The sequence below is a fragment of the Anguilla rostrata genome, chromosome 16, assembly GCF_018555375.3.
Source record: "Anguilla rostrata isolate EN2019 chromosome 16, ASM1855537v3, whole genome shotgun sequence".
NCBI classification, from domain to species: Eukaryota; Metazoa; Chordata; class Actinopteri; order Anguilliformes; family Anguillidae; genus Anguilla; species Anguilla rostrata.
In genome coordinates, this window is record NC_057948.1 from 37,492,639 (window position 1) to 37,508,274 (window position 15,636).

Below are 15,636 nucleotides of genomic sequence, written 5' to 3' on the forward strand. Positions count from 1 at the left end.
GCCCTGCACATTCTTAATGACAGAGGACAGTCAGAGTACGTTGAGACTAGAGTGGTTGATCATGCTTTTAGCGAGCTGCTACAGTCAGAGCACAGCCCCAGAGAGCAGATCATCCGCTTTCAGATCCGAATACAATTAACGCGTTTACGAAGAATTGGACGTACCGGAAAAACTCTGACACAGCCGAGTAAGCTATTGAAACTAAAACAATCATGAAGATGCACACCGAACAATGCCAAATAATTTACACAAGATTTGACTTCAAATGAGCTGCCTTTGTCTCAGTATCTTCCACAACATACTGTACCAACCTAAAAACAAAGGCTTACATCTAGAGATTAGGACTGCTATGAAAGCTAATTCAGCAAATAAACAGAAAGCTAAATATATAACAAATGACTTTTTTCTAAAATGATAATACCATAACAACAAATTTATAAATACAAACGTATATAAACCTCCAAATTAAATTAATTAATCAAAATTACTTATGCGATATGTGAAATAATCGATTTTAAAAAATGTATTATATCTTACATTTTTAAAGCACGAATTTACCTAATACCCATAATAATCATTTTAAGAACACCTAGCGTCACTTGACCGGAAGAAGTTGGAGAAAAAGGACGTTTTTTCCGTCATACTCATCACTTCCTGTTGTGTTCCGTGGATGTGTACGCCAGACTTTTGATTGATTTTAGTTCTGTAAATGATTTTGAATATAGTTTGCACCGTATAAATAGTGGTTATATATCCAAATATTATAATAAGGCAACAGCATAAACAGTCCGACATTTCAGGATACGGGGATTTATTCGAGGCTGTGTATTCGTGAGATCGGGTAGCTACTTAGCTACCCGAGGTACCTAGCTAACATAGCTAGCTCGTTTGCCAGTCTAGGTCTGTGTCTTGTCGCTGATTGCTTAAGGTCGGCGTGTGATTTAATTTAAAAAAAATCTTCTTTGGTTGCCGTAAACATTGTCTCATTCTCTGAACCAAGTCATGGCAGTTGTCAACGAAAGTGGACTCAAGAAAATGCTGTCAAAGGTGAGCAACAACCAATGGCTAGCTACTGAATAGCGTTAGCTAGCTCGCTAGTAATTGCTAGCTAAGTCAGCTGGCTCGGTAGCTATTTCTACACCTGTTAGCTATTTTTTAGCTAGCTGTCAGCTTATAACTAATGTTTCGCTTAGCTGACTGAAAGTAAGTGTCTTAATGTTATATCTGCCAGAAACGGACTGCCAGCTGGCTAAATATAACTGTATGCTAAATGTAAAGCATAGATCACTTCAGGGCGTTGATGATCTGACAACAAAGATAATCCAGAGTAACGTCAGGCTATTGCATTTCCATTTAGACTAACAACCCTGGATAGAAGCGAAACCATGTATGAGTGTAATAAAGTCTGTCATTGACTTACCACCATCATCACTGTGTTATCCAGCAATACAAGTACAGAGACCTGACAGTACGTGAAATTACCAACGTGATTTCCCAGTACAAGGATTTGAAGCCGCTAATGGATGCCTACGGTAAGCACAGGCCTCTGGTTCCGAGTTCCGTGACGTTACGTTTCGTTTACCAACATATATGATCTATGACGATGCCACTTTGGAAACCAGTAAATATGACAACTGTGAAAACAGACATTTTCATAACGTTAGTAAGAAGTGTGTAACACTAAGTGAGATTTTGACGAGGCCCCGCCCCTGAGAAAGACTTAACAGGTGCGGTTCTCGGAGAAATTATGAAAGGTTCACGTTTGAATATTTCACTAGGGCAGTACACTGAATGTGCGGCCAGCTACGTAATGTGTTAACTGACTGCGACAGCGAAGGTACTTGAGGAAAGGATCTGCAAACTTTTCTGTTCGGAATGTACATACGTGACAGATGGTGACACAGCTTGAGAAACATTTACATTTAAGCATTTCGTTTTTCATAGTCCAGAAGAACACATGAATAGGTAAATGTCTAACTATATATGGTAGAGATGAAGGATTTGTTCTGAAGGTAAATTATATTAGTATTGGCTTGCAAATGGTTTGATTGCCTGCTATCGGTGTTTATAGGTTTTTATGTTTAATCACTTAATATCAGACTTTCATATTTTCACATCCTGGCTGAAATTTGTTCCATTTTTATGTTCTTTTGTTCTTGGTAGTTACTTACAAAATGTTCCATTCTCAGTTTTCAATGACGGTTCCACCAGAGAGCTGATGAGTCTGACAGGAACGGTGCCAGTCAGTTACAGAGGTAAGAACCTTCACACACAACCAAACACGGCTAAGAACCTTCACACACAACCAGACACAGGTAAGAACCTTCACACACAACCAAACACGGCTAAGAACCTTCACGCACAACCAGACACAGGTAAGAACCTTCACACACAACCAAACACGGCTAAGAACCTTCACACACAACCAGACACAGGTAAGAACCTTCACACACAACCAAACACGGCTAAGAACCTTCACACACAACCAAACACAGGTAAGAACCTTCACGCACAACCAAACACGGCTAAGAACCTTCACACACAACCAAACACGGCTAAGAACATTCACACACAACCAGACACAGGTAAGAACCTTCACGCACAACCAAACACGGCTAAGAACCTTCACGCACAACCAAACACGTCTAAGAACCTTCACACACAACCAGACACAGGTAAGAACATTCACGCACAACCAAACACAGGTCAGAACATTCACGCACAACCAAGCACAGGTAAGAACATTCACACACAACCAGACACAGGTAAGAACATTCACGCACAACCAAACACAGGTAAGAACATTCACACACAACCAGACACAGGTAAGAACATTCACACACAACCAAACACAGGTAAGAACATTCACACACAACCAGACACAGGTAAGAACATTCACACACAACCAAATACAGGTAAGAACATTCACACACAACCAGACACAGGTAAGAACAGGCTGACTGACTGAAAAGGCTGTTCTTATTCTAATGGCTTATAAATTCACTGTTAAGGGCTTGATCCCTTCTGTACAAAGTACATCTGTCCTCTGGCCCTCTGCAAAAATAAGGAGTTGACTGCATGTCTGATAAGGAAATTCTTCTTTCATTGCCACTAATGAGATAAAGAAAACCCAGCTTGTTTCTTTTTTCCTCTTTTGAAGGTCAGTGTTCAGTAATTTTCCACTGCTAGGAGGGCTGTGTGACTGCTGTAATCATCTGTGTTCGATTAACTTGCCTTGTCTAAAGTATAGTCGAGGTCCTCGAAGGCCGTTGACATAGCTGGGGCGACATAGCTCAGGAGGTAAGAGCGGTTGTCTGGCAGTCGGAGGGTTGCCGGTTCGATCCCCACCCTGGGCGTGTCGAAGTGTCCCTGAGCAAGACACCTAACCCCTAACTGCTCTGGTGATTGAGAGGCATCAATTGTAAAGCGCTTTGGATAAAAGCGCTATATAAATGCAGTCCATTTACCATTTACCGTTGGAATAGAGCACTATATTTGTCAGAGAATCATCTCTCCGGCCTGCTTATTGCTGGTCACCATATCAGCTTCGGGTTCACCATTTATTCCTTTTTTAAATCTGAATTTTTTTGTTTCAGGAAATGTGTACAACATCCCAGTGTGCCTCTGGCTTCTGGACACCTACCCCTACAACCCCCCCATCTGCTTTGTGAAGCCCACCAGTGCCATGATGATCAAGACTGGCAAACACATCGATGCCAACGGCAAGATTTACCTGCCCTACCTGCACGAGTGGAAGCATGTGAGTCCCTGATGTGCAGCTCACCTGTGATTGGCTGCCTGTCACCTGCTCGTGTCTGGAGAGATTTACCTGAATGGACGGAATAGCTGGAGGATGAGGGAGCATTCGAGCCTTAAAGAGTTGCACTCTGCTGACAACGCTATCCCCTACCCTGCCCAGCCTGAGGGACTGTTAGTGCCCAAAATACTCATCCCACAGCCTGAGTGACTGTTACTACCCAAAACACTCATCCCACAGCCTGAGTGACTGTTACTACCCAAAACACTCATCCCACAGCCTGAGTGACTGTTACTACCCAAAACACTCATCCCACAGCCTGAGTGACTTACTACCCAAAACACTCATCCCACAGGCTGAGCTAACACGGCGAGATTGAGCACCTCTCTGTCGGATACGTTACACGCACTGTTATCGCCCACCACATTCACCTGAAACTCACCTGAAAAAGCTCACCTGTCCCTGAATGTTCCTCTCAGGTGTATGGTTTGAAAAAGCAGTGAGTTCAGGGAGAATTAGCAGATTTACTGATGACCCCCTCCAGAGCGCTGGCTTTATTTACACAGCGCGTCTCCTGCATATGTGTAATATAAACACAGCTATACAGCACCCTGCACACACCCTGTGGATCTCATTAGCTGCTGGCTGTGCCTGCCTGTTTGCTGACAGAATGCAGCTCAGCTCCTGACACCACAGACAGATCCAGAGTCACTGTCCAGTTAGTCTGCTTCAACACTTTGGGCCAAATGCTTTTGCTGTTAGACCTGAGGCCTGTAAGGCTGCTGGCCCGGTCTGGCTCGGTTCTGTCCGAACTGCAGGTCTTTTCTCCTGCTTCTGATGCGTTGCTGCTGCATGGCAGTCTAACCCATGGCAGCATCGTCTGCCTGTTTTCCACTGTCCAAGTACAGCCAAGGCTGTTCGCTCATAAAAAGTAAAACTGTTCTGAGTGAATATATGTTCTGAGGTTTTCCTGGATTTAGAGCGTGTCTTATTTTGTGTGATGTGGTGTGCAGCCCCAGTCAGACCTGTACGGACTAATCCAGGTGATGATCGTGGTGTTTGGGGAGGAGCCTCCAGTATTTTCCCGCCCCACAACGCAGAGCCCTTTCCAGGCATCTGGACCCCCCAATGGTGAGTGCAGAGGTGCCCCCCCCCACCCCATAATCATTCAGCATCTCACAGCGATGTCTCACTTTTCCAATGCACTCATCTTCCATACTTTTGCCTGTTTAATTATGATGATCTTCTGACCATACACAGTTTTCTTATCACCAGATTTATAGTTAGCATTTTCACCATTTTTAAATTGTAGGCCATTTTAGAGTGTTGTGGTTCAGTATTAAAGGAGTACCATGGTGATTTTCACACTTTCTCGGTTTTGTGTGCTATTTGCACAAGAGGCATCGAAGAAACACAATGAGTAAAGTATTAAATATGTCCGTTCTGTATTTTTGGAGAAATATGCGTTTTAAATTTATTGTCCTATTTTCAACCGGTTGAGAATGTTGTCAACTTGGTGCGTCACGAACACAGTAACCACTTCCCTTTCCACGCCCCGTAAACCCATGGATAACTCGAGACCCATAGTTTGCGCCGCTGGCTTACAGGCAAGACAAGGCAAATATTTGACTAACGTTAGGTTCATTTAAATTAGAGTGCCTTTTAAGGACTATTAGATTATTTCTGGTTATATTCATTTAGCTAGCTAGTTAACGTTAGCTAGGTAGTTTGCTTTTATGAGGACGTTATAGTTGTGCTTTTATCTTAACTTGGCTAGCTAGATAGCAAAAATTATAATTGGATATAAGTCAACGTCCTTACCTTAGCTATCTATCGATACTTGATATACTACTAAGCTAGCTAGCTTGTGAAAAGTCTCCCAAAAACAGCGGGTATCATGGGGGTAGTAGCTATGGTAACGGGGCACGGTCTGTCAATCATAGCTAACTGACAGTTCTCATTACCACGCCCAGACGGTTCGGGTGAACTTTTATAGTGGGAAATTTAAGCTTATAAAAATACGTTTTAAAGTACATTGAAATGACTGAATAATAAAAAAATTATGCACATTTGTTTTGTTGTTGCCTAAAGACAACTGGGAAGTGTCACGTTCAACCACCATGTTACTCCTTTAAAGCCTTTTCTCAGCTCAATTTTTTTACTCTGGTCTTGGGATCCTGGTGACAGGGCGCTGTTAGTACTCTCTGCCTGCAGATGGCGCCAGTGGCACTTTGTTGTGCTGCAGTAGAGAGTGGTCATGTCTGAGTGTGCTCTGCCCTTCTCGCCCACAGCGTCCTACATGCCCGGTATGCCAGCGGTGTCGCCTTATGGGCCCGGGCATGCTGCCAGCCCAGGGTGAGTGGGAGCACTGCATGCCCTTCACTGAGCTACAGAGCTTTATAGCCCTCTACCGTAGAAACTATGCACAGAAACACTGAGCTACAGACACTGAGCTACAGAGCGTTATAGCCCTCTACCATAGAAACTATGCACAGAAACACTGAGCTACAGGGCGTTATAGCCCTCTACCATAGAAACTATGCACAGAAACACTGAGCTACAGAGCGTATAGCCCTCTACCATAGAAACTATGCACAGAAACACTGAGCTAAAGAGCGTTATAGCCCTCTACCATAGAAACTATGCACAGAAACACTGCGCTACAGAGCGTTATAGCCCTCTACCATAGAAACTATGCACAGAAACACTGAGCTACAGAGCGTTATAGCCCTCTACCATAGAAACTATGCACAGAAACACTGAGCTACAGAGCGTTATAGCCCTCTACCATAGAAACTATGCACAGAAACACTGAGCTACAGAGCGTTGTAGCCCTCTACCATAGAAACTATGCACAGAAACACTGAGCTACAGAGCGTTATAGCCCTCTACCATAGAAACTATGCACAGAAACACTGAGCTACAGAGCGTTGTAGCCCTCTACCATAGAAACTATGCACAGAAACACTGAGCTACAGACACTGAGCTACAGTCCTAGAAGGGGGCTCGTCCTGTTATGGAGCTGTTCTAGTGTGTGGATGGGGGTGCGTGGGTCCAGCAGTCTGGTATCGAATCCAGTCTGCGCCAGCGCCCCCTATGGTGGACCGCCCTCAGCGCAGAGCCTGATTGGCTGTAGCAGAGCTTGGCGGGGTGGGGCTCTGGTAGTGGTATGACTGTTTTTAGCTCAACTGTTGCAAGGTGGAGTGAAAAGAAGCGCTTTGCTGAATGCCTGTTTAGTTCTTGTTTGCAGAGAAAGACGCAGAGGATGGTAATTAGTGTGCTGTGTGTGGTAATTAGTGTGCTGTGTTGAAATTAGTGTGCTGTGTGTGGTAATTAGTGTGCTGTGTTGAAATTAGTGTGCTGTGTGTGACAATCAGTGTGCTGTGTGTTCTCTCCAGTGGGTACCCTGGCTACCCTGGTTACCCCAGTGGAAACTCATACCCTGCCACAGCTGGCGCAAATCACTACACCTCCCAGACTCCTATCACAACTGTTGGTAAGTTGCCCCACTGCCCTCTGGGAATTGTAGTGTCATGCTGCATGGCCTGCCTCACCCAAGCTGTAAGGCTCTGCTGCACTCATACAGGGTATCTGAGAGGAACATGCATTTGCTGTGAAGTATTCGACTGAATTCATTAATTTTTTTTGCAAATTGATTGGTTCTGTTGACAAGCGCTGAGATTTTCTGGGCTTGTTGGATTGGTCAGATTGAACAATCCAGACTTCCTCTTCCATTTCTCATTTTCAAGATCTATTTTCGGAATAAATGTGTTTCATAATACCGCCTTCATACCTGAGGTAACTGGGAGTCCAGACTGTGGAGCAGTCATAAATGTTTCTGTAATAAAATGCTCTGCTGATGTGTGCGGTTTGCAGATCACATAATAAAATTAAGTAAAAGAGCAGCTGGCATAACTATGGAGCTCAAACTATAACCTTTAACTCACACAAGCACCCGTTCCAAAGGTAGATGCCTGTTCTCCACTGGGGTGTCACTATGTTTTACTACAACCTTTCTCTGACCGTGACCTCTGACCTTTGCCCTGTCTGGAGTATGGCTTCTATTGTGAGGGTGGCCCAGAGCCAGTCCGCATTGGAAAGGTCTCGGCAGTAAGCGGAGCTGGGGTGGTAAAGGTCATGGGGCGTGGCGGGGGTCACGCTGAAAGGGCCTGTCTGCTCAGCTGCTAAATTTAGGGCAGCCTCTGGTGGGGTAGGGTTCCCTGGGCAGCCTTCAGAGTGGGCAGAGATCAACTCTGACATTAACACTGCTGACTTCGGCCTACGCCCCCGCCTGCGTCCTCCGCCTCCCCTCCCCCTCCTCCACCCTGTCCGTGCTCCCATCCCAAACTCCAGCTGTCCCAAACTACGGCCGTCCCAAACTCCAGCAGTCCCAAACGCTGGTGAACTCCAGGCATTCCTACTGCTGCGGACAGCGCCAAACTGCCACTGTCCTAAACAGCACGGCTTCTGTTCCCTGGATTTATCCATGGAGATCCTGTCGCATGGAACGAAAGCTTCCTGTCATTATATTGATTATTATGTTGATACAGTTAAGGCCTAGTGCAGTTGGCCATGAAGCTAGTTATGATGCATGTATTTCTTAATTTTAATGTACTTAATAGTTTATTTATAACTGTTGTATCCAATGTGTGGTGTGGATTTCATGCATTCGCAAGTATTGTTGCAGATGGTTCGTTTTTTAAAAAAGAATGTTGGGTGCTGGGCCGTGCTCAGGTGGGTCTAGCTTCAGGTTACAGTTGGCCAGGATGATTGTGCACCTGCCACCCCTGCTGGTCAGTGGGGAGTCTGCCAGTTTGGCTGTTAGGGTCAGGCTGCTGAAGAAGTGTCTTCCTCAGACTGGCGTCTGTGCTGCCTGGCCTGGTCTTCCTCAGACTGGCGTCTGTGCTGCCTGGCCTGGTCTTCCTCAGATTGGCGTCTGTGCTGACCGGTTGGGGACACTGCAGTGTGATGCAGAGCAGCGACTACCACGTGTGCTCTCCTGTCTGCACCCCTGAATCGATGGCGGACCTCGCGGCAGTGAATGCTGGTTTAACAGCGTCCGGCCACACTGCAGAGGAATCAGGGGAAAAGAGCGAAAAACAGACATGGAATCAGGTCACAGAGAGCAAGGAGCAGAAACTACGGCTGCTGACAGTCTGGATCCAGCATCTATTCCATTAACCCTTAGAAGAGCCGGTTTCCTGGAAGATTTTTTTTCCCCCACAAAATTCTAAGTCAGTGTTCTAGAACTCCATTGCTTTTAACTGCCAGTAGTGATTGTAACATCAGCATTAGAATGCTGAGTTGAAAAGTCTAATCACAAATTAGTGATGTTATGCCATAAAGGGGTAAACTGATGCGAAATGCAGTGAAGTGCATCTCGGGATGGTGAGGTGGAGGGAGGACTGAGCTGAAGATGTCAGGGTTCTTAATGCAGTGTAGATTCACCACAGTAATGTTCTAGAAATCAACATACCTGGTTCCTAAGTGGGGGCCTTCATTGTGGCCTCATTTGTATTTGAAACACTGTTTACAAATTCTGTAGCAGTAAAAATAGGACATATTCCTGACAGTTCCCTGCTCTTTTTGAATCCTGAAAGTGTATAAATGCAAAATGAATGCAATGCATTGAGCATTAATAAAGTCTATAAAAGGGTTTAAGCCAAGGACCCGCTCCTCACCACACCCCTGGTCTAATCATGCGTCATCACAGCACACAGTCTGTGTACAGCATGGCTGGTCTGAGTAAACGGTCTGAATGTGACTAATCTTCGCTAGAGAAAGTGCAGATCCAGGAACGTGTTTAATGTGGTAAATGAAGCGTGTGAAAGGAAGTGTGTTAAAACACGTACTGCAGCACGGTGTGAACCTTCAGTGTCCTGACACACCCCAGCCAGAGCCAGTAGAGTCTTGCGTTTGTGGTGTGGTGTGGTGTGTGGTGTGTGTTTGTGTTTGTGTGTGTGTGTGTGTGTGTGTGAGCTAGTAGGACCTTGTGTATGTATGCATGTTAGGCACATAACATAACGCAGCCCTGTTCCTAACCCAGCCGTGCGCCCTTTCCCCTGCCAGGCCCCAGCCAGGACGGCACCATTGGGGAGGACACCATCCGCGCCTCTCTGATCTCAGCGGTGAGCGATAAGCTGCGGTGGCGGATGAAGGAGGAGATGGACCGGGCTCAGGCCGAGCTGGACGCGCTCAAGCGCACCGAGGAGGACCTGAAGAAGGGCCACCAGCGCCTGGAGGACATGGTGTCCCGCCTGGACCAGGAAGTGGTGAGCAGACCGTCTCCGCAGGGCTCTGTGGCTTTGCCCCTCTCCGGCCTGATTGGTGCAGGGCTCTGTGGCTTCGCCCCTCTCCGGCTGTTGGCGAGGCTCTGGGCTCCGCCCGGCTGATGTGCAGGCTTGTGCTCGCCTCCGTTTGATGCGCGGTCTGTGCTCCGCCTCTCCGGCTTGATTGGCGCAGGGGTCTGTGGCTCCGCCCCTTTCTGTAGCATCCGCAGGTTTACCGTAACGCACCACCTGCACCACAGAAACAAAGGCGTGTGACCCTGTGCCTGACAGTGTTCCGCTGTGTCCCCAAACGCACCTGAAACAGCGCACACTGTCCCCACATTCCTGCCTTTGGACAGACATGCAGGCTGGCTGTGTGTGTTATTCAGGTGGCTGTGTGTGTTATTCGGACTGGCTGTGTGTGTTATTCAGGTGGCTGTGTGTGTTAATCAGACTGGCTGTGTGTGTTATTCAATGACTGTGTATCGCTGGCTTGTGTGTTATGGTAAATGGACTGCATTAATACCGCTTTTACCAAAGCGCTTTACAGTTGATGCCTCTCATTCACCAGAGCAGTTAGGGGTTAGGGGTTAGGTGTCTTGCTCAAGGACACTTCGACACGCCCAGGGCGGGGTTTGAACCGGCAACCCTCCGACTGCCAGACAATCGGTCTTACCTCCTGAGCTATGTCGCCCCTGTACCTGGGTGTGCCAGCATTCATTCCACAAGCTTTTGTATTTGTGTTTCAGACCCATGTATCCCACAATGCTTTGCTCTTCAGGAATATTGAGCATGTTCTTCAAATACAGTTTTGTAATGTTTGACAGTGCTATCCTTCAGGAATGTGTGGCCATTGCGCAGTGCTTCCAATGTGTACACAGCCCTTAAATGTGTGTGTGTGCGTGTGTGTGGTCTGTGTGTGTGTGTGGTGTGTGCGTGTGTGCGTGTGCGTGTGTGCGTGTGCGTGCGTGCGTGCGTGCGTGCGTGCGTGCGTGCGTGCGTATGTGCGTGTGCATATGTGTGCGTGGTGTGTGGTGTGTGTGGTAGGCGGAGGTGGACCGGAACATTGACCTGCTGAAGAAGAAGGACGAGGAGCTGAGTGCCGCCCTGGAGAAGATGGAGAACCAATCGGAGAACAACGACATTGATGATGTCATCGTTCCCACTGCGCCCCTCTACAAGCAGATCCTCAATCTGTATGCAGAGGAGAACGCCATCGAGGATACCATCTTCTACCTGGGGGAGGCGCTACGCCGCGGGGTCATCGACCTGGAGGTCTTCCTCAAGGTCAGTACTTTACCCCTCCTTCACCTTGTTCCCCCGCTCCCTCTCTCCCTCATCACGCTCTCCCCCCGCTCTCAGTCACACCCTGTAATGCTACTGTGAATGTGATATCACAGCCTGTAATGCTACTGTGAGTCTGATATCACAGCCTGTAATGCTACTGTGAGTCTGATATCACAGCCTGTAATGCTACTGTGAGTCTGATATCACAGCCTGTAATGCTACTGTGAGTCTGATATCACAGCCTGTAATGCTACTGTGGGTCTGATATCACAGCCTGTAATGCTACTGTGGGTCTGATATCACAGCCTGTAATGCTACTGTGAGTCTGATATCACAGCCTGTAATGCTACTGTGGGTCTGATGTCACAGCTGTGAGTCTGACATCACAGCCTGTAATGCTACTGTGGGTCTGATGTCACAGCTGTGAGTCTGATGTCACAGCCTGCAAGGCCCCGCCCTCCTGTACTGAAGCCACTGAGGGTCTTGTTTAAGCTCCCTCCCCTCCCGTGTCCTAACCCTAACCCTAACATTGTTGTCTGTTTCTTCCAGCACGTGCGGCTGCTGTCGCGGAAGCAGTTCCAGCTCCGAGCGCTCATGCAGAAAGCCCGCAAGACGGCCGGCCTCAGCGACCTCTACTGAGTCACCTCCACTCACCTCCCACAATGCACCTCTTTTTAAGACAGGACGGTCTCTCTCATTTGTGATTTCTTTTCCCTCTTCTTTTTTGAGTTTATCTGCACCCCCCTCCCCCAACTCCTCGCCCTCTCCAATATGTCACATTTGGGTGGGGAGGTCATACCAAGCCCGCTCTCCCACCCCCTCCTCTTTGCTGTTTGGTGGAAGGTGTTCTAATCTTCTCAGCCAAATATAGCCGACTTTTGGGCGCAGAAAACCGAATAATCAAACGGTATCTGCTTCAAAAACAGATTTCTGAAATGTAAAGTAGAATAATGGCTCTGGGGGAGCAGACAAAAGGATTGTAGGTTGACCAGTGGCCAGAGTGCAGTCCAGTGATTTATAAGCATTAGCAGCGCGTCTTGATTGGTCGGCTGACAGGTTACGTGAACACTAACTCTGCCCTACTGCAGGAAGCTGAAGCTCTTTACTGCAGGAAGCTGAAGCTCTTTACTGCAGGAAGCTGAAGCTCTTTACTGTAGGAAGCTGAAGGTTCTTTACTGAAGGAAGCTGAAGGCTCTTTACTGCAAGAAGCTGAAGCTCTTTACTGCAGGAAGCTGAAGCTCTTTACTGCAGGAAGCTGAAGGCTCTTTACTGCAGGAAGCTGAAGGCTCTTTACTGAAGGAAGCTGAAGGCTCTTTACTGCAGGAAGCTGAAGGCTCTTTACTGCAGGAAGCTGAAGGCTCTTTTGGGGAACAGAGAGAATTATGGTCCCTTGAGTGGGTAAACTGCAAATGTCATTTTTACTGGTTAACTTGGCGAAGAGTCACTGCTTTCGGTTGCTGTCACCCAGTCTCTGCTAAATGTCTCTGGACCTGGTGGCAAAAAAAAACAAACAAACTAAGAACTACACATGCAGCTCTTTTGCAGCACTGAACCTAACTGACACTGTAACGTCTGTGGGGCAATGTGGGGTTCAGACGCAGTGTGGCGGTGTGGGGTTCAGACGCGATGTGGGGTGGATGGGGGTGCAGTGTTGGGTCTGTCAGCTCCGCATGCCTGCCGCTGGGTCACTGGGCCGCTGGGTCACTGCTCTTTGGAAAGGGAGCCTGTGCCGCCGCTGAGGAAAGGTTACTCAGTATAAATTATGCGCCACAACCTTTCAGGATGGACAGGAGATATATGCTACTTTCACCCTCTGGTTTTTAAAATGTAGGACTTGCTGCTCAAACTTGGGGACATTGTTCGTTTTGGATGCCCTGAGCTTCTGTTTGAGGATGGTTGAGCCATTGACATCACTTCCTGTGTTGCGTTTAGACTTCCTGTGACCAGCCTTGTTGCCTGCAGGAACTGGATATTGCGGAGTTGATTGTGCAGCAGTGCGTTATTCCTGGTTTGGGCCTGGTTAAGGCACTTAGGCTGTGTGCAGTCCTTGTGTGTCAGTTTCACCTAAATGCACACATGCTACTGTAAAGCATGGAGCAGTGGGTCACATGGTACAAGGCAGAGTCAAAGTCCTCAGAAGGAAAGGTGTAGTTTTTCGTATGAAGTTGCCATTTTATTTTTCTGTCTTTTTTATTTCATTTTTATTTACAATCTTTTTTGTTTCTGTGTTCTTGTTCTTTATAGACAGGTATGGCAAGTTCTTATTCTCTCAGATCTTGCTGTTAAGGGATACTTTTTTCTAGTTCAGGATTAATGTCGAAGACTAATACCAGATTAAAAAAATTTAACTTCCTCCAATCTAACTTATATCAGGTGAATAATATCATATTTTGCATTTGAACTTTTACTAAATGCACTTTGTTGGACATGTAAAATGGAAATATTGTTGTTGGGGATCCTATTTAGAAATAAAAAAATAATTTCCAAAAGCTGTTTTGTTTTGTTTTTATAATTAATGCAAACAGGAAGAATCTGGTGGTCCAGGAGTCTGGATGCCTACAGCTTCCTGTGACCATGGCAACACTGAATGCTGAGACACCCAGTCTCTAGGCACATTGGGCCACTCCTCTATGATCGGTCTAAAAACCTCCCATGTGGCATATTTAGACCAATCACAGACGGGTGTGTTGTGTTTCTCGATAATAAGCAGCAATACACTTCCGCTGACTGAATCGAAGAGAGAACCAGAACTTTTATTTGAAAGATCCTGTGGGCAGTGGGGATGACTGGGCACAGTTTGGGTGTGTGAATGCTTTTTGTGCTGTCAACCGTTACTGAATAGGGTAAGGGGGCGGGGCTTCCCCCTCCACCAAACGGATTCCATTAACCCTTTGAAGAGCAGGCATTCTAAATCTGTGTTCTAGAGCTCCACTGCTTCCAGTTACCAGTAGTGATTGTGACATCAGCATTAGAATGTTCAGTTCAGAACATTCTACTCGCATGTTTGTGATCAGAGGCCCAGCAAAGGAAGAGACGAGAGACAAAGTTGTGATTCCCCTGGAAGTTTTATTTTTGTGGCAGAGAGGATACAAACCAACCGATCCAGCTGCCTCAACACGAAGGGCCCGAAGCTGCTTTTCCCCTCGCGCAAAGCTCACCTTTGCTGAACATAGTCCTAACACACCACATACATGTGAGGATAAGGACCAGTTGGGAGCTTTATGGGGGGCGATGAGAAAAACAACTTGCCCGTCATACAGCCTGTCCTGGTGGTGCAGCAGTTTGACACCCGTGAGTGTGGGGCTGACTAAGGAGCAGGGCCGGGGTGTGGAGAAGCATCTTTGCAGGGACAGAGAGCTCAGGCTAAAACGAACCCTGCAGCCATCTAGCGGACAAGAAGCGCTAACAGACACACGTAGGTCGCTAACAGACACACGTAGGTCGCTAACAGACACACACATCGGTCGCTAACAGACACACACATCGGTCGCTAACGGACACACGTTGGTCGCTAACGGACACACGTTGGTCGCTAACAGACACACGCAGGTCGCTAACAGACACACGTAGGTCGCTAACAGACACACGCAGGTCGCTAACAGACACACGCAGGTCGCTAACAGACACACGTAGGTCGCTAACAGACACACGTAGGTCGCTAACAGACACACACATCGGTCGCTAACAGACACACACATCGGTCGCTAACGGACACACGTTGGTCGCTAACGGACACACGTTGGTCGCTAACAGACACACGTAGGTCGCTAACGGACACACGTAGGTCACTAACAGACACACGTAGGTCGCTAACAGACACACGTAGGTCGCTAACAGACACACGTAGGTCGCTAACAGACACACACATCGGTCGCTAACAGCACACACGTAGGTCGCTAACGGACACACGTCGGTCGCTAACAGACACACGTCGGTCGCTAACAGACACACGTAGGTCGCTAACAGACACACGTCGGTCGCTAACAGACACACGTAGGTCGCTAACAGACACACGTAGGTCGCTAACAGACACACGTAGGTCGCTAACAGACACACGTAGGTCGCTAACAGACACACGTAGGTCGCTAACAGACACACGTCGGTCGCTAACAGACACACGTCGGTCGTTAACAGACACACGCAGGTCGCTAACAGACACACGTCGGTCATTAACAGACACACGTCGGTCGTTAACGCACACACGTCGGTCACAAATCGGTCGCTAACGCACACGGTCATGGCTGTCCTTACAGCACAGGCCCATATTCTGACTGAAGCACACCAGACTACACAGCTTTGGTTCTCCAGAAAGGCAAGTTCCTA

At 47.3% G+C, this 15,636-nt stretch overlaps 1 protein-coding gene and 1 long non-coding RNA gene across 4 annotated transcripts; both read left to right on the forward strand.

Annotated features, from left to right (window-relative positions):
* Window positions 1-656: 656 nt before the first annotated feature.
* Window positions 657-13,802, forward strand: LOC135241904 (tumor susceptibility gene 101 protein-like). Of its 2 annotated transcripts, XM_064312680.1 has the most exons (10): window positions 657-1,047; window positions 1,445-1,532; window positions 2,190-2,255; window positions 3,597-3,760; window positions 4,771-4,888; window positions 6,049-6,112; window positions 7,156-7,253; window positions 9,827-10,029; window positions 11,074-11,313; window positions 11,863-13,802. In XM_064312680.1, exons 1-10 carry the CDS (start codon window positions 1,003-1,005, stop codon window positions 11,950-11,952), a joined length of 1,176 nt encoding a protein of 391 aa, XP_064168750.1. In that variant the 5' UTR covers window positions 657-1,002; the 3' UTR covers window positions 11,953-13,802. The 2 variants fall into 2 exon arrangements, with proteins under 2 accessions (XP_064168750.1, XP_064168751.1); XM_064312681.1 differs by lacking the exons at window positions 657-1,047; window positions 1,445-1,532 and adding an exon at window positions 1,826-1,965.
* A 573-nt stretch (window positions 13,803-14,375) lies between these two features.
* On the forward strand, window positions 14,376-15,528 carry LOC135241908 (uncharacterized). Of its 2 annotated transcripts, none has more exons than XR_010326153.1 (3): window positions 14,376-14,732; window positions 15,077-15,160; window positions 15,206-15,528. It is a non-coding gene; the product is annotated as an uncharacterized LOC135241908 (long non-coding RNA). The 2 variants fall into 2 exon arrangements; XR_010326154.1 differs by having other exon boundaries at window positions 15,077-15,139.
* Window positions 15,529-15,636: the final 108 nt, after the last annotated feature.

Coding starts and splice junctions, on each gene's coding strand:
- LOC135241904 (XM_064312680.1), top strand. CDS start 1,003: ATGGCAGTTGTCAACGAAAGTGGACTCAAGAAAATGCTGTCAAAG. Junction 2,256..3,596: donor GGTGCCAGTCAGTTACAGAG/GTAAGAACCTTC, acceptor TTTTTGTTTCAG/GAAATGTGTACAACATCCCA. Junction 7,254..9,826: donor GACTCCTATCACAACTGTTG/GTAAGTTGCCCC, acceptor TTCCCCTGCCAG/GCCCCAGCCAGGACGGCACC.